The sequence below is a fragment of the Nelusetta ayraudi genome, unplaced genomic scaffold (genome assembly GCF_046127955.1).
Source record: "Nelusetta ayraudi isolate G7.1 ecotype Tasmania unplaced genomic scaffold, CSIRO-AGI_Nayr_v1 ptg000174l, whole genome shotgun sequence".
NCBI lineage: Eukaryota > Metazoa > Chordata > Actinopteri > Tetraodontiformes > Monacanthidae > Nelusetta > Nelusetta ayraudi.
Window position 1 is genome coordinate 294,481 of NW_027466223.1, and position 23,175 is coordinate 317,655.

At 46.8% G+C, this 23,175-nt stretch overlaps 1 protein-coding gene across 1 annotated transcript; it reads right to left on the reverse strand.

Annotated features, from left to right (window-relative positions):
* Window positions 1-8,407: 8,407 nt before the first annotated feature.
* LOC142880875 (frizzled-8-like) lies at window positions 8,408-11,689 on the reverse strand. Its single transcript, XM_076014848.1, has one exon. It carries the CDS (start codon window positions 11,121-11,123, stop codon window positions 9,348-9,350), a length of 1,776 nt encoding a protein of 591 aa, XP_075870963.1. The 5' UTR covers window positions 11,124-11,689; the 3' UTR covers window positions 8,408-9,347.
* Window positions 11,690-23,175: the final 11,486 nt, after the last annotated feature.

Here is a 23,175-nt window from a genome sequence, read left to right on the forward strand (position 1 = left end):
GTGCAACACCGGCGTCACGCGCAGACCAGTTCACGTCGAGGCAGGCATTTTGAAAACAAATACGTAGTAGCTACAAACAACAAAAAAAAAAGCCACCCGGGTGGAGAACACGAACCGACGCGCTGCTCCGAGGCGGCCAGCGGAGGGGAGGTTACCACCATAGGCGTCGGCTTCCCACTCGAAGTCCACCTCTTCACCCTCGTTATTTTAGCCGCACCTGACGGCGAGTTACCTCCGCGGAGACATTTCGACAGCAGGCCGCTTCACGCCGACATGAAGTGTGTGGGGGGGGGGATACATGTACGGTGGTTACAGTTTAGCTACTCGGGGAGGAAGGGATTTTTTTTTCTTCTTCTGCTCTGTGTGCTACATGGTTGCCAATTCCAGACTGCTGCTGCCGCTACATCCGCTACTGTGCTGCCTTCAAGTGCGGCGAGAAAATCGGAATTTTGCCCATCTCTTGTGAGAAGATGTTAAGCGTCCGTGTGTCAGTTGCATTTCATCGCGCTCGAAATAAACTAACCAACATTTTGTGACAACTATTTGATTTCGATTTAATGTATGTAATACGATGGATAATGTGCAATGCAACTTATAATATAAAAAAAAAAAAAATAAATCAAAATATTGATAGCAAAAGATGAGAGCAGCAAATTTTGCTTATTAACGTTTAGACATGCACTACTTCATGCATTTCTTAAATGACCTGTGTATTTTTCAACGTTATAAATAAAATACAGTAATTACAGTATGCTGGCACGAACACACCACAAGTATAATCAGCGCTTTTGGAAGAGGTTCCGGTTCACGTGGGTGGTTACAAAACAAAATATTTTCTTGAACGTGAGCAAAGAGAGATATGGTACAAAAATATATGTTGAAATTGAGTGATTATTTTTCTATAATAAAGTACTTTATTTTTTTTTGTTTATAATAACGCCACGATGCAGAAATTTGTTGTTAAATATGTGGATGGAGTCAACCGCCGATATCTCTTATTTATTTTTTTGGGGGGGGGAATATTTCATGTCGCCTGCGCCAATATTACAGTTGATCAACGCATGAATCAGAGCTACGATGTGTCACACGCTGCAAATGACTGCTGACATTTAATCTCTTGACGGCATTAGCGGGGATTAACAGCAGTTTGTGTAAACAAAGTGCCGTTAGGCGGAGCAGCCCTAATCCTAGTGATGGGTTCTTGAAACCAATTTTTTTTTTTTTTTTAAACATCACTATGAATCAAACGAATTAAGACTGTTGAGTGCGTAGCGGTGGAATTTTAATGGAACTCTTTGTATTTATCATTATCTTATTGATAAGGGAGAGATGTTCTGCTGCCACTCTGCTTCTTTTCAGCAACGTAACTTCCTGGGCATACGGCAAACAACATCGCCCTCTGCTGGACACATTAAGTAAGCGCTGTCACACTTGACAAAAAATAAATAAATATTGCCGAGCACATAGTTGATGCGGAGAAAGCAGTTGGCAAAATTAAAAATAAAAAATAAAAATAAAAATAGTTTCTGGTAGGATCCCAAATACGTGTCTTGCAAGCATAAATCACATATGGTATGTTGTGAGCAATGCTGTCCAACTTCCAACAAATCCAATTATTAACGACGAAAAATAAAAAAAAACAACTGAACAATTTATACATTAGATGAGGCACTACGTTATCCACAAATTTAAATCACGTTTGCTCAGGTCGATGCATTTATTTAAGACGGCTCGGATCGAGTTTTGAGGGGTCCCACTATAAATCTTCCGTTCGGTTGTGACGTAATAAATTCAAATAAAAGTTTGTTTGTTTTTTTTTTTAAATTATTATCAAGGATTACCAATTAGTAAACGAAGCAAGAATACCCTTAGCAATCTAAAGACTGTGCTATTAAACTTAGCTGCTCATTTTACATTTGGCACCCCATGGTCCCTCACAGAGTGGGGGGGGGGGGGGGGGGGGGGTCGGCATTATTAATTCGTTTGGCCGCACTGTCACACAGTGACGTATCAGGTCGGCGACGCCGACAGGTATGATGGGAATGATTGACAGCTACAAAAAAACAAAAAAAACAAAAAACAAACAAACGCCAAAATGGCATTAAAAAGGAGTTATCCCAGCGGTGCGGGGAAAAAAAATGGAAGAAAAAGAAAACTGATGAAGAATAACGGGCAAAGGATAAAGGTAAGTTATTCGTTTGTGATGTGGGCTGGAGACGTGGCGGTGAAACGCCGTTTTTTCTCTCTCCAAGTTTGTAGCTTTTTCTTGCTAGCCAGCTAGCTAGCGTCGGATGAATGTTAGCTGGCTGGCTAATGTTTGTTCGTCATTAACTCGGCTTTTTTTTTTTTGCTTGTTTTATGAAAGTTGGCCATGTCCTGCCAAGTTGGCCTGTCGTGCCATGGGAATGACTAAATGACCCCAGAGCCGTTTACTCAGATTGGTTGGGAGGTCAGTGGTCAGGTCAGTGGTCTGTCATTGTTCAGTGGAAGTTTGTCTCTCACATATTTGACACTCATGTTATTTTGCTCTTACTTGGGATTCATTTACTAAGCTTAGTGTGTATTTTATAGGCCCCTAATTAGAAGTGTGCCACTGTTTTATAATTCAAAGAAATATTTTATGGAAACTTTTTATTAGGAGTGGTGTTGACTATTTTAGACTTTTGTGGCATTGGATCGTTTAGTTTTAGTACTTTAACTAGTACAGTGTGTAAACTTCTGCAAAAAACTCTTAAAAGTGACAATTTTGTAATGGGGTAAAAGCTTTAAAGGGACACTGCAATCACAATGTTTAATATAAAAACAAATTCATTTTAATTTTCCTGTGTTACTGCAACATCACTCTCATAATTGGAAAGTGGAATGTGCACTCATGATCTCTTTTGCTTGATGATCCAATGAGCTTTGTCTTTGCAGGAGCAATTCTAAAATATTTTGGAGCTCCAGACATTGAGCCAGAGGGATCTCCCGAACATCCTGACCAGGAAGCTCCAAGGACCATCACGTTCCTCAGAACCTCCTTCTGTCCAGGTGAATAATGTGTGTGTTGTTATAAGGTGTTATGCTGATAAGTGTGAGACTAATGTAATTAAGCATTATTTTAAGTGTTGGTTTGTTATTAGTGTTGCACTTGTTGGTTTGTTGGATTTTCTTATTTAAAGTAAAAAATATTTTTTAAAATAAATACTCATTTTGTTCTATTTATTGACAAAAAAATGATTATTTTCCTTGTGTTATAGTGTTTTTTATTTTTTTTATTTAAAAAAATAAAATAAAAAATCAGTTTAACTTGCCTGAGTGGCTCAATTTAAGATGTGTAATTTTACCTGTAGCCTGTTTTGCTCATGAAACGTAATGGATTTGTTGCAGTGGACCATCTAATGGGATGGGATTCTCTTCATCACAGCTTGACAAACTAGAGGCCCACAGACAGCATCTTGCCTATAGGGCCCCCACCAAGCTAGAGACGGCTCTGGTCCCTCACCCAAAGGAATCACTCCCCTTTCACCGGAAGCACCACCACCACGGACGGAGCACCAGAAGGTAACCTAGCAGTTTGTTGTCTCAATTTCCCGATAACGCTTTAGTCGTGTAATAATGATAACGTTCACAAATAATTAAACCCTCGAACAAACACCAAACACATCGACATTTGACCTCCTGTGCCTCATGCTGATGATGATGCCGTGAGACAAAAATAGATCGGCGAGGCGTTACCGCATGCTGACAGAGGTCGTGCTGGGGAAACTCCATACATGAGGCAGCTTACTGGAACTAGTTCTGTTGTGTTTTGTCCACGGGTCTCAACACAATACCGTGCATCAGCCACAACGTTTGCGTTTTTGCCTCGCACTTCCGTCGGCTTTGTGCTGCGTCCTCTGCTCTCTTTGCGCTGTTGGAATCTCCGACCCGAGCGCCAAAGGGGGAACGAAAGAGAACGCCGCCACTGGTCCGACTCCGCTGACCTCATTTGTCAACCTGTTGAACCTGAAGAACTTAAAGAGGCTGAGTGCGACTCTATGTCAGTAACGCTTAATCCCACAATCGGGGAACAATGCGGGCTTGGAGTGGCATGTTTGTTGGCAGTGCGTCGTGTTCAGTGTTGTTAGGATTACGCCATAAAAGTAATCCAACTGCTGATTACTGATTACTCCTTAAAAAGTATTTACCAATTACTTCTTTAGCTACTTTGTTTCATAAGTAATCAATTACTAATTACTTTAGTTTAAAAAAAAAAAAGATGAAGTAATTAGTTGAGAACCTCTTGCAATATATATATATATATACATATATATATATATATATGTATATATATATGTATATATATGTGTATATATATGTATATATATGTGTATGTATATATATATATATATATATATATATATATATATATATATATATATATATATATATATATATATATGTATATTTAAAAAGTAATGGAATCGATATAATTACCATATTTGCCGGAGTAATCCCGTTACATTGCTCCACGTTACCTTCACGGGAGCTGTGAATAAGTGATTTATTTTTCATTTAGTCTGAAAAAAAAAAAAAACCCCGCTGTGAGAGCGATCGTTTAAGTTTGTGTAAGGCTCCTCTGAGCCGCTAGAGGGCAGCAAAGGGTCAATTTCGATGGAAGTTGTGGGTCGTAAGTTCTGCTTGACGCTCGTAAAAAAGCGGACTTGTTGTTGTTAATTGTTGATTTGTTTGGCGACTTATATTTGCATCAAACTCACTGAACCAGAAGAAGACGGAGATGGTTCATTATTTTTCATTTGACCAGAGCACAGTGTAAACAACACTCGCACCGCCCAGTCATAACTCAATACAGGACTTTGTCACTACACCTGCAATACAGGACCTTTAAACCTCATTACGACTCCTTCGTACGTATACATTGGGTTTTGCTAGGCAGAGGGGTTGGTGATAGGTTCTCAGAAATACTCTCAACGCAGCCGTTCTCACCGCTTTTCATCAATGACTGCTTTAAAATCCCAAGAACTGGTAGCTGGAGACTGGCTGTAGCGTATTTTTCCTGGCCAGAGTCACCACTTATAATTTGACCGCTCTGCTAAACTCATGAAGTATCGTCCAAACTGTCTCATCACGAAACTTTTTTTAAGCGAACCCCCCTCTTTTTTTTCCCTCCTTACTTTGGTGCTACGAATGACAGACGCCCCATTCCCTGTATGGAAACGGCAGCAGGCGGGCGCCAGTGTACTCCTAGGGTTGTGTTACTGACATCTCCATCAGGCCCCAGTCATGAAGTGGGTTAACGGGTGCACGAGGAACAATACCGCTCTCTGTATTTTACTTGGTTTTTGACCTAAATCTTCACCGTCGAGTCAACTTTTCAAAACCGAGTGGCCTGCGGCATTCAGGCCAAGAACGACACCCGAGCGCCGTCAGTTTTTCCTGGTCCTAGTTTGCAGGTCAGGGGAGCCGGGATCAGGGACCTGAAGTCCGAGTCCAGACAGTTTGTACGGAAGGAAAGAAAGAAAGAGAATCGTGGAAACGCAGCCGATATGCAACTCGTGCGCGACTCACATTTCCAAACGACATGTGGAAATTAGAGCGGGCGCGCGGACGTGGCTAAAATTAGCCATCCAGTTGGCGCGTGATCGATTTGCTTTACACGCTGTGTGGGTGAGAGTCCGCCTTTGAGAATTCTCTGCGTTATCCCCGACATTTGGCATAAGTTTTCATTTGGCAAGAAATTCAGGGAAATGCCTATAAAACAAACTTTGATTCATTGGTAAAATTCCCCCCCAAAAAAGAGCTTTCAGGATTATAAATAAAGTTGGAAGTCGTGAACCGACGACTTGTCTTTTTTATTATTATGGGAGTGAAATTTCGGGAATGGACTCAATGATGGACCCAAACTGTGTGATTCTCTTTTGAAATTCAGAAAGACTTTCAAGCGCAAAAAATATTGAAAGACTATATATATATATATATATATGGTAAGCTGAATGTAAATGAGAATTTAAAGAGGTGAATGTCAGTGCAATTTTTTTCACTTTTTTCCCCCTTATAATAAATGGTCTGGGTTATCTGTGATGAGTTTTTTGGGGGATTTCGCCATAAAAGTAATCTCATTACTTCTCTCACTACTTTGTTTCACAAGTAATAAATTACTAGTTTGTTAAAAGTAGTTACTAAAAAAGTAGTAATGCCATTGTCAGTCGTGGATTACTTAGTAATGGATTACTCGCCAACACTGTCCGTGAATATTTAAAGTTATGGATGGCACAGGATAGGCAGAAATAAGCCTTGGGCTTCAGCCTGCTCCTTTTCTGGTTACACATTGTGATCTTTTATCTTCTCCTTTTTTTAAAAAATTTATTTCTGCTTTGTTGTAACCAAACTAAAGTCATTCATTCATTCATTTATTCATGGTTCTAAAGCGTGGTCTTCTTGCTATGTGGCGGTTGCCGGTGACTGCTGACGGCCGATAGTTTCTCTGCGCTGGCGCGGCGCTGAACTGACGTCTGCATTTTGTCATCTGGACAGAGGGCCGAGAACGAGTCCTGACCAGTTCAGACCATAAAATCGGGACAATTACAGCTTGACCCCCCCAATCCCACTGAGGAGAGGGCTGGTCTGAGAAGCTCGTCTTAATGACTGTCTCACTCCTGCAGACAAGCCCTAATGTCAGTCGATGGGCTTTTAGGCAAGGGGCAAAAAAAACCAGGCCTTTACCTGCTAATTGCCAACGTTCAAGTCAGGGCCTGCTGCTGTTTGTGTGCGCGGATTGTTGGTTTTTATGGGGGTCATCCTGGGTCAGGACCTTTACAATGGGCCTTGATGAGACTTTTAGGACAATTTAGCTCTGAAAAGCTCGTCAATTAGGGACGAGTATACACGTCCAGCCAAAAATACCAATACTTGATTTAAAAAAAAAAAAAATCGAAATTGAAATAAATTTTCAACTTAACCCACAAATTCTTTATTTTCCGAATGGTTTGGCCTTTTAAAAATAACATTCTTCAGGACAACGCGTGCTTCTGGACACTGATTTTTATCTTTTTGGAAAGATTTGGGTTGTATTGTCATTTAGCGACCGTTGCCACTAGGCGGTGCTGCTAGCTCATTCGTACCCTTACTGAGTTGGGCGGTGGGGAGGATGGAGAGCCGCGCAGCGTGGAGCCGAGGAGAGCGCCTCGAGAAGGAAGAGCAAAAAAAAATGAGAGTGACGGTATGACGGGAGTCTGACGGCAGCTGCGCGGCTCGCGAACGCCGGGCAATTTAACGACGACAGCCCGGACTAAACGGAAACTCCGGGGAGCAATTTTTCAAAATAAAACCTGATCTGAAAGTCTCCGATTCATCTTGTTTTATCCTTCCAAAAACGCAGCAAAGACAAAAACCTACACAGAGCACCGAACCGGGAAAAAACAACAAGGCCCGTGCGTGTGTCATCCGGCAGTGCCAGCACCGCTGAGTTTAATTGGGGAGCAAACAGATACACTTGTAGCAGGGAGAGCGCGGATGAAACGGCCCGATTTGGAGATGTGTAACGTGAACGGACCACCTGTGGGGCTTTTTCTATTACAATATGATTCATGTCAAGGTCCCCGGCGCTCGCTGACACAGCTTGAGCCTAAGAGGAGGAGGAGGAGGAGGAGGAGGGAGGAAGACGTTTCAATTCAAACTCGGTCGGCGAAAAGAAGACAAAAAAAAAAGGAACGGAGAAGACTGAAGAGGAAAAAAAACAAACACGAGGCGCAGGAGCTCTGGCAGGTTTCTCCTCAAAGAAAGAAAGAAAGAAAGAACTGGAAAAAAAAAGAAAAGAAAAGACGAGGGCGGCTTCCCAAAACGCTCTTTCAAACTGAGGGACGTCCATCAAAGCGTCCAAATGGGGACATTGGAGGGGGGGAAAAAGGGGTTGGGGGGGGTTGGGGGTGGGGGGCAAAGCTTGGCACATCAGACACCCCCCTTACACACAGCACCTTTATTCTGGGGACCGTTAAAAAAGAAAAAAAAAAGAGACAGATCAAAGTATGGGCAGATGAAAAGAGGCCGCCGATTGCCCCCCCCCCCCCTCACCTCCCCTCCAACTTCTATTCTTTCGCTGCGACGCTAAGAGCCCCGGTTTTGGTTTTGGCTGCCGGTGTAGAAGAGGACTCGGCGGGCAATTATTGAGATGCTCCAACTCATCGACCACCACCTCCACCTCCTCCCCACCGCCCCATCAAGGCCTCTAATTACTAGTTTCTGTAGTTTCTGATGGTAAAAAGGACTTCCTCCCCTACCACCACCACCCCCCGACATCCCCCCCCCCCGAAAAAAAAAGAAAAAAAGCTGCCGACACGGTGACCACAAGGAGCCCCCCCCCTCTTCCCCCCGCCCCCAGTCCTGGAGAAAAAAAAAAGCACAGCCCTGTTCAGCCAGAGTTAAGATTTATCAAATGTTTTATTGTCAAAATAAAAGTCTTATTTGTTTTTCTCTTCACAGAAAGAGACATCTACACTTTGTACAAATTTACAATATATATATATTTATATATATATATATATATGTATATAAAGTTTTCTGTTTTTTTTATACACAAATGTACATATTTTCTTTACTCCTTATATAAATACATTTGAAAATTACAAAAATGTGCGACCCGTGTTAAAAAAAACACACCAAACAAACAAAAACAAAACAAAAACAAACACTGGGCGCTGTTAAGGCTTAATTTAAAAAAAAACAAAACAAAAAAAACAACGTCTTTGATGCAATTGATTTCAGCGACGTCACCTGGCGCTGAGTAGGCAGAAATGGCAACTACAGGTGTAATAATCATCTTTGTATTGAAGCTAGACGCCGAGGTTCAAAGTGTCTCTCTCTGTCCGTACAAAATAATGCCCAGGCTCCACCGTACGCAAAAGTTCAGTTTTTTTCTTTCCGAGCTCTTTGTGAAAGAAAAACCAAAAGGGAAAAACTGTGTGTAGCTTTCTTTTTTTTTTTTGGCAAATATTCAAAGGTCCCCTAAAACACACACACATACATCTTTTGTTTGAATCACCTTGTCTACGTTTTCCGATCAATAACGTCTCTCGGAAATCTCGGAAAGTCCATCCTTGACTCGGTCTGCGTCAGGGAAATTGTGTCCCGAAGCGGGAACTGCGGGATGGCGGAGGTTTGTCATTTTTGTAGGGAGGGTGTAAACAGAGGGCTAAGTTAAAGAACCCATCATGCAGAGACTGTGCTGAAACATAAAGACCTGAACGTGGCCTGGAGCGGCCTGTTGTGAATGCGGAGGACACTGATGAGAGTCGTGTGTGTGTATGTGTGTGCGCTTGTGTGTGTACGAGTTCATTGGAGACACACCAACGGAGCGTCTCCAGGGTCCCTCACACCTGGGACAGGGGCATCTGCTTGGGGCACGACACCGAGCTGGCCGTGCCCGACCTCCACGTCAGCCCCGTGCTGACGTCACTGTACATGGAGCCGCCGGCGCCCTTGCTGCCCCAGCAGCAGCGCGTGCAGAACGCCCGCCACGAGTCGAGCGTCTTGCCGGACCAGATCCACACGCCGGACGTGATGCCCACCAGCAGGCACATGAAGTACTTGAGCATGAAGACGGCGTAGTCGGGCGCGGCGCGCTCGCGCTCGCAGCGCGCCGCGCAGTTGTGCGCCACCTCCCAGCTCTGGCGGTTGTGCTGCTCGTAGAAGTAGCACGCCACGATGACGGTGGCGGGCACCGTGTAGAGCACCGTGAACACGCCGATGCGTATCATCAGCTTCTCCAGCTTGTCCGTCTTGGTGCCGCCCTGCTTGATGACGCTGCGGATGCGGAAGAGCGACACGAAGCCCGCCAGCAGGAAGGCGGTGCCCACCAGCAGGTAGACGACGAGCGGTGCCAGCACGAAGCCGCGCAGGTTGTCCAGGTTCTGGTTGCCCACGTAGCAGATGCCCGCCACCGAGTCGCCGTCCACGGAGCTGAGCGCGAGCACGGCGATGGACTTGACGCTGGGGATGAGCCACGCGGCCAGGTGGAAGTACTGCGCGTAGCCGGCGATGGCCTCGTTGCCCCACTTCATGCCCGCCGCCAGGAACCAGGTGAGGGACAGGATGACCCACCAGATGGACGAGGCCATGCCGAAGAAGTAGACGAGCAGGAAGACCACCGTGCACAGCGCGGGCCCCGTGGTCTCGTAGTGCACGTGCGGCTGCGCGTCCGCGTCGCGGCTGCACGCCACGCTCTCGTGGCCGGCGACGAGGCGCACGATGTAGCCGGCCGACACGAACATGTAGCAGGCGGACAGGAAGATGATGGGCCGCTCGGGGTACTTGAAGCGCTCCATGTCGATGAGGAAGGTGGCCACGGTGGCGAAGGTGGAGACGAAGCACAGCACGGACCACAGGCCGATCCAGAAGGCGGTGAAGGCGCGCTCGTCGTGCGTGAAGTAAGGGTTGTGGCACGGCATGGCGCAGTTGTTGATGTGGCCCGTCTTGACGCGGTTGTAGAGCGGGTGCCGCTCCGTGGTCACGGGCACCATGGGCTCCAGACACTTGCACGCGGGCTCGCAGGGCGCCGCCGCCGCCGGCGGCACGTGCTTGCCCGGCTTGCTCCTCGCGGGCGGCGCAGGGGCAGCCTTGCCCGGGTAGTGGCTGGGCTTGGACGGGAGAGGGGACACCGTGGTGGCGGCGGCGGCGGCGCCGGCGGCGCCCGCGGTGGAGTCCGTCCGGTTGTAGTCCATGCACAGCGTGTCCGGGTTGCCCTGCACGGGCAGCAGGTCGCACCGCATCCTGTCCGGCCACGGGAAGCCGTACTGCCGCATGAGGGGCGCGCAGCCGGCGCGCGCCCTCTCGCACACGCTCCGGCACGGCGGCAGCGGCTTCTTGTAGTCCTCCAGGCAGATGGGCGTGTACATGCTGCACAGGAAGAACTTGAGGTCCGCCGAGCACTGGATCTCCACCAGCGGCCAGAACTGGTGCACCTCCAGGCCGGCCTCGTCCTGCGTGTCGTGGTTGAACTGGTTGGGCATGTAGGTGTGGTTGTAGCCGATGCCCTTGCACAGCGGCACGGCGATCTCCTGGCAGGTGATCTCCTTGGCCGTGGTGCAGCCGGAGCGGGGCAGCAGGAGGGCGAGCGAGAGGAGCAGGTAGACCCCGAGCGGGTCCATCGCCCCGGTTAGCCTCTCTCCGCCCGCCGCCCCACCACCACCACCACCACCTCCACCGGCGGCGCTACGGCGGACCGCGCCACGCTCCTCTCTCCGGTGTGCTTATCCGCCGGTCAGACGCGGCTCGGCGAGCCCATCCTGCCTCCCTCGTCGTCCTCCGCCTCCTTCTCCTTCTCCTTCTCCTCGACGGGGTTTCGGGAGCGACGCGAGAGCCGTGTTTACTTCCCGACCGGCTCAGGCTTGTATAGTAGTAGGCGGCGGGGGGAGGGAATGGCTGAACGGAGAGACAAAAAAAAAAAAACAAAAAAAAAACAACAACCAAAAAAATTTAAATAAAAGGCACCTCTCCCGACTGGAATCCTTGTTTTTTTAGTATCCACGCATCGGCTCTTCGAGGGAAACAAAACAAACGCACGTCCGGATCAACCGCCGGGCCTTGTGTCTTCTGTCTCCGCGACGCTGCTGCGTTCAGGTTCCCCTCGCTCTCCCTCTCCAGCTCTCTCGCTCTTTCTCTCTGTGTCTCTCTCCCCTCCCGCGGGTTCTCAATACAAATGAAGCGGCTGGAGGAGGGCTCCGCGTGCGTTTATACAGCTTGGCGGGGTGTCCACGCCCACCTTGGCTCTCCTCCAATCGGGGAGCAGAGCGGGCGGCGCTTCCCTGCCGTCAATCATCCGTTTTTCTTATTACAGAGAGGAGAAAAAAAACAAAAACAAAACAACAACAACAACAGAGCTTTGGGGGATGGCACGAGGGCTGCCGGCGCGCGAGGACGCAGGCGGTTACGGGCACGAGAGAGACAGAGAGGGCGGGAGGGGGAGAAAAAAAAAAACACCTACGTGACTCGCACGGAGACCGTAAATCGCCGTTTGTTTTTAGTAGTGAGGCGTAAACTGTAATAAGCGCAAGTAGCGAGCCCTCCGTCCAGTCTGTGTCCAGTAGCAAAACTACAATTTGAAACACGGTAAACCACGAGGTGTCGTTTTTTTTTTAAGTTGCTGAAACTTTTGGTTCCCCCCCCCCCCCCCCCGCTTCCTCTTAAGACACGACTGACCGCTGCTGCGAATGTGCGAGGCGAGCTTTCATTGTGTGTGTGTGTGTGTGTGTGTGTGTGTGTGTGTGTGTGTTAGGGGCGAGGGGTGTGGGGGTGGGGACTGCCTAATTTGCGCATGATAAGGCCACGCGGGGAGCCGTCTGTCCGTGTAAGGGGGTGGTGGTGGTGGTGTGTGAGTGTGTGTGTGTGCTGGGGGTGGGGGGTGTTTTATTTTTCAAATGAGGCGCTAATGTCTCGCTTAGCGCCCGCAAAAAGAGCTCCGCGGGAGGCGTAATTGCACGGAGGCGGCGCGGGGGAACGCGGGTGCCCGCAGATCTTCACTGTCAACACGCTTGCCGCGGGGCGTCGCAGCTTATTATTAGACAGCAATCTAAATGTAGTTTATTCGCCTCTTGATGTTCGCAATGCGTGCAATTGCGCGTTTTTTTTTTTAAAAACCCCGCCACTCTCTCTCTCTCTCTCTCTCTCTCTCTCTCTCTCTCTCTCTCTCTCTCTCTCTCTCTCATCTTCCCTCTTGTAAGTTACTCCAACAGCACTTCGGGTAAAGCTCTCTGTTCATCTTTGATGGTCTTCTGCTGAGTTGGCTTCCCTTTTTCCATTTTCTTATTTATAAGTTTTCAATACAGAAGTGCAATAAACACAGTTTTTGAACAATCATGACCAGGATGTAAACTCCCAAATCCCTTGTCAAGGCGACTAACAGCTGGGTTGTCAGTCAAACTTTAAAGGCACTTTATAAGACATATATCAGACAATAAATCAATACATTGAAAAAAAAAAACAGAACGTAAACAAAAGAAAACAAAACACTAACAAGCATAATAGAAAAGAACAACAAAGAAACAGTCAGTCAGTTCATTATTATTTTACTAGCTTGTCAGAGTGTGTGCCAAAAACAAACAAACAAACACAAAAAGCAAAACACACACACACACACCTGGAAACCAGCCCTTTGTGATGTCACAAAGGGCTGGTTTCCCATAATGACACCTCTCCTATAGGTCACCACACCCCCCCCGCTAGACATGGCCTCCCAAACGGATGGATGGCCCGACAAAGCATCGGTTCTGCCGTTTTCCTAATTAATCAACTGAAGCTGTAATAAAGTAAAATACAAAAAATGTGTTTGTTCACGCCACTCAACTCAATAAAGAAAAGTGTTCTTTTCACCAAAATGTATTCTCTGTCAACTTCTGTACAATGAGTAATAACAACAAAGCATTCAATGTCATATGAAGGTGCGGACGGGACGTTTCATCAAGTGTGCGTGTGTTCAAAAGAAATGATTTTTTTTTTCTTTCTGTTTTATAGCTTTTTGTGCCGCGTCTCTCTGATGAGGAGCGAATTCTAACACCTAAGAAAAACGGTCATGGTTTGAATTTTACAAATATTTTTTCCACATCACTATTACTATGTTTCATTTTGTTAGGGAATTAATATACAGTGTTTGCATTCAGACAATCTATAGTTTTTTTTTCTGCCACTCGCAATATATATAGATATGTGTGTATATATATATATATACATATATGTATATATATATATATATATGTGTATATATATATGTGTATATATATATGTATGTATATATATATGTATGTATATATATATATGTATATGTATATATATGTATATGTATATGTATATATGTATATGTATATATATGTATATGTATATATGTATATATATGTATATATGTATATGCATATCTATATATATATGTATATGTATGTATATATGTAAAAAAGTTTGAACAGAATACAAAAACTCAGGTACAATATTTTGGAAAACTTTTAATGCAAAACATGGAAAGATGGATACATGTGAACGCGCAACAAAATTAGAAGAAATGAAAAGACATTGATTGATTTGTAGTGTCTCGGCCCGTTGCGAGATAACAAGGAAGGAGCTTGGTTTTTAACAGCTGTTTGCACTTGATTGGGAAACGAGAGTTGGCCGAGAAGTGTTTGCGTGCGCCGATTGGACGGCGCAAATGTTTTCCGCATCGTAAACCCTCGTATGCGAGAGAAAGAAACGTGTGAAAAAGCGTCTTGGAGCGAGGGTTGAAGTGCTGGCCGAGATGTGGGAGGGTGACAATTGGATCGGAGGAAATCTTTGCCATTTTTCTTACGGTCTGTCACCGCTCCTATGAATTAGAGGACAGCAAATCATCACCAATGTTAACATTAATGATAAATCTCATAAATCAGCTTGTTCCTACTGTGCTAGGATCACGGTTTAGAGTCACACTGAAGTTCTTGCTAGTGTCTTGCTCTCACCAGGAACAAAAATCCAGGCCAGTCATCAAGTCCAAAATATATTATAGATGTTGGATACCTAGATATCCAGGGTCATGGCGGTCTGCTGGAGCCTATCCCAGCTGTCATAGAGCCAAGGCAGGGTGACACAACCTGGATAGAGACAAACCAAACAGCCAGTTGCACTCATGGTCAATTTAGACTCCAATTCACCTCACGTGCTTGTGTTTGGACTGTGGGAGGAAGCCCGGAGAACCCGGAGGGAACCCAAGCAGACACAGGGAGAACATGCAAACTCCACACAATCAACCAATCAAACCCACAACAGACCCACGACGACTGCGCCACTGTGTCGTCCATACGTACATATATTAATACATATTTTTTTTTTAAATAGATACTGTACATGATGCTGTAGTGTGGAAATGGACGGTCTTTTGTCAAATTACCCAAGCAACACCACCACCACCGGCCACCACGTAGCTCCGCCCCTAGCCACCGATGAATAAAACCACCCCCAATCGCACCAAGACCCTAAAGTTAATGCCCTTGACTCAAAGCACCCAAACTCAAACACCCCTCAACCCCTCAACCCATTCTGTCCTACTTTATCTCGCAAAAAAAAGGACAGGGGGCGAATAAAAAGGCTTGGAGGAGATTTGGCCAATCTGCTGGACACAATTCCAAGAGCCTTGGTGGCATTTAGCGGGCTCGCGCTAACCCCAGGGGCTGCTTGTTAAGACTTCATTAGCCGTGTTTGCTCAGGCCTCCCTCCTCTCCAGAAAAAAAATTGAAAAAAAAAAAAGTGGAAGAGGGCTCCCCGGGCTCCGTCCGAACCCCCCTCCTACCGCTGTAGACTCTCCATATGGGGCTTGTTTGCTTACGGCTGGCCTGGTAATCACTTTCAGGTGGAGCTGGAGGAAACCGAGTTAAGGCTGAGGGGATTTTGTGTGTGTGTGTGTGTGTGTGTGTGTGTGTGTGTGTGTGTGTGTGTGTGTGTGTGTGTGTGTGTGTGTGTGTTTTAGAGGGAAGGGGAGGGGGTTGTTTGAGGGAGTGAAGGTTGGTTGGGGGAGGTTTTCGGGGGTGGTGGTGCATCAGTCCCCCAACCCCCGCGCCTCGCTCGGCAAACCCCCTTTTCAACCGGGGTGCTCCTGAGGTGAGAGAGCGCGGAGCGTGCACCCTATGAATGAGCTCACCTTGGGCCCATTACCTTAACAAACACAGCCGGCCCCTCCAATCAGCCTACTGCTGGGAGGACAGGCGGCCCCTGTAAATCCCCCCTTGCAGCCACGGCCGGCCCCCCACCAACCCTCTCTGTCTCTCTCTCTCTCTGTGTTTGCATGCAGCGTGAATGACAGTGAGTTGCTTCAGTGTCGTCTTTTAGCGCCTTCAGCTCGGAGGCTTCTTTCCAATCAAGTAGCACAGCATGGCCAAAGATTTTTTTTTGGATTCCTCTTCCGGGGAAATAAGCTGTGATTGAAAATAGCAAAGGGTTGCAATGTTGAATGTTGATTGAAGTTTTAGTAACCAAATTACACTAGACAATACGTTTTTGTGAAATTCCATAGATTTATCTCATTTGTCCATCTGGTAAGTGTGTTTTTGGAAAGGAGAGGCTAAACCTTGGAAGGAGATTAGTTTAGCCAGAAGGCCAGAACTCAAGGCTTTCTTTTTGGAGTGAGGGGCGGGATTAACATTCTCCCAATTACAGGTAATATTATCAGCTACATTTTTCTGTATTTTTGTCGAGTTAAGCAGAAACAAATATTGTCCATCTACATACGAAAAAAAATTCTCCTTCAACTAAATTACCATCCAGTTTGAATAAAGCTGCCACCGAATCCTCTGCGCAAAACTCTGTTTAGCTGCATCCATCGTTTTCAACACTCAGCAGGATGTTTTTCCCGGTTTTGTTCTGTTGTTTTTTTTTTCTTCTGGAACACTTGCTTCCTCCGCCATCCGCCTCCTCTTAAGACACTGATTGTTTGTGGAATCCACGGAGAAGACTGTTGGGGTAAACTGACTGATAGCCTCAAACTCATGCCCAGACACTGCTAAGTGCAAACAATAAAGCTGACACTTAGTTTTTTTTTTTTTTTTATATCATCAATTTGGGTGAAGCAACCACCTCGGGGCAAGTGGAAACATAGCACTGCGTGTAAGTACTTCACTTGCACACCGACTTAATCCCATAAGAACACATTTCATTTTAAAACAGTGTGCTATTCTCCTCGGCGGTGAAACCCAATAAGACTGGCTTAGCGGCGATGCAGTTTGGTTCCATTATGTCCAAAAAATATCTGCAGGGTTGAGTTACATTGAGAAAAAAAAAAAGCTCCGGAGGAGCAGATCCACTTTTTGCTTACCGCTAATTAAAAAGCAATGCTGCATCCGTGAGGAGAATTTCTCCCCGTCCCTGCAGCCAGAAAACTGACTGTTTCTGGCTGCCGTCCCTGAGCTTTATGTGTGTATCCGTCTGTGTTTGTGTGAGTGTGTGTGTGTCTGTGATCATGCAATTTAGGATTTTCGCAGCTCTGCGACGCCACAAGAATCCAGCCGTCCAGCAGAGGTTTGCTCTTTTGCCTTTGCGCCACTCGACACTCCCGCCCGCTAAAACAGTACGCAACTTGTTCTCGTCCTCGAAGGTAAGCGGACCCGCAGGTTGCATTCTCCTCAGGAAACGCACACTCGGCTCAGCTCCAAATAGCTAGTGTGGCTATCTGGTTGCGGCACGCTCGAATGTTGGAGGTGGTCACTTCATGTCAATGCTCCGCCGTGGTCGCACAGGTCAAAGAAGTCACGAGAATCCCTGCGTTAGTCAGCCCCAGGGTAGAAAAGGGGGAGGGGGGGATAGAGGGATGTTAATGAACTCATCTAATTTCTACCCTGCAGTACTTCAGTCCGTCCTTGTCCACCTCTACCTGTGCCCTTTTTTAACCTAATGTCTCTTTATGCCGAGTGCCATAGGCTTATAAACCCTCAGTTTGCAATTCACCTCATCAGCTAAGACTCCAAATTTACGATCTTTGCCCGTTGTAGTTAATTGATGTTGCCGCTGCTGCGTCAGCCAGAAAGTTAGCCAAGAAAGCAGCGCTCAAGGAGGTGCGGGAACCATGTAACTATCACACAGAGTCAGAGAGTCTCAAGGTTAGTTCCACTCCATAAATCATAATTTGGACCGAGGTATGAAGCCATATTTGAACTGGCAATGCTCCTGGTGTGAGTAAGAGAAGCAAGAGGGAATTGCCGGTTGTTACAGCCAACATTGTTAGCTGGAAGCAGCTGACAACAGCACAGGATGCGATATTTTTGCGTATGAAAGAAAGAAACAACAGCAATGTATTCCAAAGTTATTTGACAAGATTATACACCAGCTAGCTAGCTAATTAAATTAAATTCCCATTTCGTCAGCGTACAGAGAGGCTGACCACTTAGCTGTTAGCTGCCACGTTGCCTACTTTTCTACTGACCGTCCCTAAGGCTTATGTTACCCTGCTCCGGTATTTTATGAAACCGTATGACATTATCATTATCTTTTTTTATTTCTCAATTCCATTCTTGGGATGAAAACAAGACTTAAAACCTCATGATGCCTCCTCTTTGTCTTTTTTTTTTACAATACAAAAATGACTTGTCCAATATTCAATATCTTTATTTTTTTCGTGGCCTAAATGTTTGATATCTCAGTGGGAGCAGCCCTTCCACATGGCCCCGGGAGAGTCCGGTCCAAATGTCAATGAGAGCATGTTCTCTATCGTCCCCTGCTTCCTCTTCTTCACTCCTGTTCTTTCTTCGCGCCGTCTCTCCTTCCCGGGCTGCCGCCGGTGTGGTCGGCGCGCTGGGGAAACAGATGGCGAGGCCAAGGATGACCGCCAGACAGAAGGAAGGCGGGAGAGAGGCGGAACATGTACCAGATAGAAGTGGGGAAAACCATATGCGGATTGTTAGCAACAGGGAAGGTAGGGGATCAGGCGCGCGCGTAAAACACAAGACGACCTTGTGGACTTTTTCGGCACTTTCCTGGCTGTCGCTGAGCACTTCAGAGGAGCCACGTCCCCGGTGGGCGACTCGGCTCGGTGCGTCGTATTGCTCATTAGTGGTCCAATTAGGGCATATTTATGAACGCAAACACAAACATTATTTTCAGTCCTTCTTGAGCTTTTACCCAGGGTAAGCCAACACCACAGTCTAGTGGCCTTGGTGTAGGTTTTTTTTTTTTTTTTACGTCAGGTGCACAATTACAGGCGGTGGAGAGGAGACCGCCCAGTTGGGTGGTGTTTAAATAGTGGCTGTGTCGGGTAGAAGGTGAAGCTTGGACGAGGCCAGATAAACACACACCGATGGTCCGGTAGTTCTCTACTTATTTAAGAGTCTTCCTTCTAACTCCAGGAATAGTATCCTGACTCCACGGCGTGTTCCCATGAGTCCACAAAGGTCCTTTACCTGATTGCTCCCATTGTCCAGGAAGTGTTACATTTTCAAGCCCGGCAGCCCCTTCCAAATACGACACTAGGCTCATACCAGGGAATCTCTGTCCCATGTTTGACCCTCAGAGTAGAATTTTCTTCACAAATCTGAGCACCCCGTACCATGCATGGTAGTCCTCCCTGAACCTTTGCAAGCATGGCTTCTTGACTCGGCATTCAATCAACAGCGGTGACATCAAGCACTGTTAGGAAATTATCATGTGTGTAAAGGACATGGCGTGTCTCCAGTTTGTGAAAGTGTAGTTGGTTCAGAACCGCATGGGTCTAAAGTCTACGGGAACAACTTGCCTGGTGTGAGTGGCCCTCAAAGACTGTTTTTTTTTTTTGTGTGTGTGAAGGTGGTGAACTTGCAAAAGTCAAGTCGTCAAGATTAAACGATTTTAAATGGTTCATGGTGCGCCAGGAAGAAGACACAAAGTGTTTGTGATCTTTAGCGGAAAGAAATTTTGAAAGCCCGGGGACAATTTTGAGCCGAGAAGTCGATTGTTCTCTTTTGGCTTAATGCGGAGCTGAGAAACATCTATAAACACAAGAATCTAGATCTGCTTTTGTTGATTTTCACCACTTCCTTTTCTTCTGTACCCATGTGTACAATGACAAAAACTTTCCACGTCACCTCACCTCTTGAGTGGAGGGCCTCCCATTCTCTCAAGCACAAAGTGGACTGTGTAAATGAGGGGAACGGGTTCGACCGGCGTCCTCCGGGGGCCACGTTTCGTTGTGTTGGCTCTGATTACATCACGCAGGTGGAGGAGGCAAGTTTTAATGCTTTCAGTCTCCCAGGCACTGATGTTATCATGGTTAATGTAGACTTGAGGATGCCTTTGTCACCCGCCGACTCCATTAAGATTTCCATCATCAGACAACAGCCTTCATCCGTGTGGCTACTTTGCTGCCTTGCTAATTGTGTAATCAGGGAGAGGGATGAATAAACACAAAGTTTTGACGCTAATTACGATGTTGTCGTGCGTCACCTTTGCACCATGACTATCTCAGTAAACACTGCGTCAAACTGGAGGCAAACGGGAAAAAGTCAGGTTGAAAGTTTTGGGAATACAATCGAGTCCGCCTGGATTTAAAAGCCAGTAGATGCGAGCAAATTGTGGAAGGTCACATATTAAATGTGGACAGAGGGGAGAGTTGCCGCATAGGTGGAACGCGGCGTCTCCTCCGAGTTGAAGCGCTACAGTGTCTGATTGACAGGCTACACACAAAGCTTACCCGAGCCTCTGACCTCGCCTCTTTTACGTCTCCCTGTCGCTCCCCTCCTCCTTTTCTTTCTCTCGTTCCCCTCCCTGAGAGGCTGGAAACTCGAGGAGGGGGCCATGTCCAGGGTGAAATGTCCTCAGGCGGCGGGTTAGGGTGGGGGTCAGCTGCTAACAAAGGCCATTCAGGTAAAACCTCCTCTGAGCTCGCGTGAGCCAGCCAGGCTCCAAGTGCTGATAACACCGGGGCTAATGTGCTTGCGTTTGCTCAGCCAGGGCCACCATTCTCAGCCGTGCGTGCGTGCGTGCGTGCGTGCGTGTGTGTGTGTGTGTGTGTGTGTGTGTGTGTGTGTGTGTGTCTCGGTGAGTAAGAGCACAGAGTGAGTCAACCGACAAGTGAGTAAACACAATACTTCTAAAAGCTCCACAGCCGCATTCCTAAAAGGACTACGCTAGTGTTGAAAATATTCCGCATAAATCACAATCCTCTTAATGGGGGCTAATCCCGGGGCAGATTTCGGAACTTTACAAACCACGCAAAGAGGACCGGAAAAGCTCGCGGCAGCACTCCGCTCCGCGCCAGTAGGACCACGTGGCTCTTTGTGCAGAATTAATGCGCTTTTGTCGTCAATTAGCGACTGGAATGTCAATAAACGAAATGGAGAGCCTGTGTAAATTACGAGCAGGGAAATAGTCAGATATCACTTCCTGGTCAATGCTGTTCGACATATATCGTTGAAACTTGTATGAAACTTGACCAAGAGGTCTCCGAACTGGAGCTGGTTGACTATTCTGGAGAACAGATCGGAAAAGTGAACTTGTTAATTTGCCAGCTCAAAAAACAAAATGTTTCTGATTTTGGTTGTCCAGAGGTAAGATCTGCTAAATCTCGCTGAAAAAAAGCTTTTGCTTTGAAAGTGCTTGTTTTAAAGTGACCACCGTGTCTTAAAAAAATAGCAACAAACCTTGGCTAGCCAAGTTACTTGAATTCCTACATTGTCGGTGAACAAGGAGGCCGAAAGCTTAGCTGTTAGCTGCCTGGTCACCTAGTTTCCGACTGATTATCCAAAAGTGATTATGAGGATGTGTATATGATAATATATGGAGGCAAACGTGTACCATATATTCTCCTGTATCACCATCGTAGATTTACCCCTGGCACCTCTGCAAACGTTGTTAACATCGCCGCTAAATATTGGTACTGATATCGACGATATCAGCACAGTGAGACACACATGTAGATATTGCAGTTGTGAGAATTTCCCGACGAGAAACCCATTGACAGGGCCGAGCACTCCGCTGTCTGGCCCCCAGTGTTGTCCTCGCTCCCCTGAGCAGGTTGCACTCCCGTGTCCGTCACTCTCCTGCCTTTTGTGTCTGCGGGGCTCTTTTCCTCGCCGCTGAATGCCTGCTTTCACTCCCATCTCCTTTTACTTCTGCTGTGTCCTCCTCCTCCTCCAGCTCACTCACTCATTCACTCCAGGGCCTAATTATGAGATAGCTTCCAATAAATAAATGGAGTTTTTTTTTTTTTTTTTTACCTCCCCCTCTTTTTACTCCTGCAAGGCGGGAGGATAAGGAAAGAAAAAATGCTTTTCCTCTACTCCTTTTTTTTTTGTTGCAAAAAGTAAAAAAAAAAAGAAAAGAAAAAAAGAAGAAGTAGAAGGTTGGACTCTCAGTTGAGGGTTCATTTCGCATCGGTCCACCTCTGTAGGCCAGAGCGGCTCCTTTTTTTTGCAAGGGGGCTTCCTCCTTCCATGTGATAATTGTGTCTCATTAATTCCTACTGTAATGCCGGCCGGACAAACAGGCTCTGCAATTAGAGGAGCGAGCGCCCTCCTTCGCCCCTCCCCCCCCCCCGCCCTCCGCACCCTCCTTCCCTTGAATGGAGCCAGCTAATCAGGGGACAAAAGCCACTGCTCAAGGGCCATTAGACCTGGGAGGAAGTTCCCTCCATTTATGATGTTCGGGGGGCCCGCCGATGCCTTCATCTTCCTCCACCGAAGGGGTTGGACGGGGGTTGTGTGTGTGTGTGTGTGTGTGTGTGTGTGTGTGTGTGTGTGTGTTTGTGAGTGTGTGGACGTGGCGGGGTGCTCCTCCAACCTTCTAAAACCAAAACTGCTCAGTTCTTGAAGCAACGGCTTTGCAACACCGTCTGACACTGGACCCCTCGGTAAAACTTCCCGACACCCCCGTCAGGTCTTCTGGGCTCCATCGTTGCGTCTGGAATCCTTCTTTTTTTTTTTTTTTTTTTAATGAGAACTTCCTGACTTGGCTGCTCCCAAGCGCCCCCCACCCCCCTTCCTCCTCCTCTTCTTCTCTCAAACCGTTGACTCAGGAGTCTGCGAGACCTTTCCCTCGCCAGGCGGGAACGGCGGAGTGAGGGAATAGACGAGTCCCGACTGTGGCCTCCTTCCTCCTTCTTCTGCCGGCTATTATCTCTCACCTCCCGGCTGACGTCGGCGGGCCGAGAATGAATCGACTCCCCCTCCCCCGCCCCCCGCAGTCATTAAAATTTAGCATTGAATTATTGACACGCAATTAGCCCGCCGGGAGGAATAATACGAGCGCTGTAGTCATCAGAACTTCTTTCTCTCTCTTTTTTTTTTTTTTTTTTAAAAAAAGGGGGGTGGGGGTAAAAATGATAACATGACGGAAAATTCCAACATGAAAAATCCCATTTATCGCATAATAAGAGCGCTAACCTGGCTCCATCTAATTTAGCCCGGTTTTATTCCTATAAGGAGCTGTGCCTCGCGCTCGTTATCTGCTTCGTTATGGAGAGAGACCCCGAAACCACCCCCCGCTCCACCCACCCACCCCCCCCCCCCCCATCCCCACCCACACTGCTGCTGCTCCCACCTCTGGATTATTGCCGCTGTGGATTATGCTAATGTTTGGTTGGAGACGCAAGGTGGTCGCTCCCCGGCTGTTCCGCATTGCATTTTTTTTTTTTTTTTTTTTTGCGCCTATTCATCCGTCTTCATTTGGCGTTATGCAGATTTTTGGGTTCCATTTCGCGCCACAGAACGAAAATTGACCCCCGTGGCA

Coding starts and splice junctions, on each gene's coding strand:
- LOC142880875 (XM_076014848.1), bottom strand. CDS start 11,123: ATGGACCCGCTCGGGGTCTACCTGCTCCTCTCGCTCGCCCTCCTGCTG.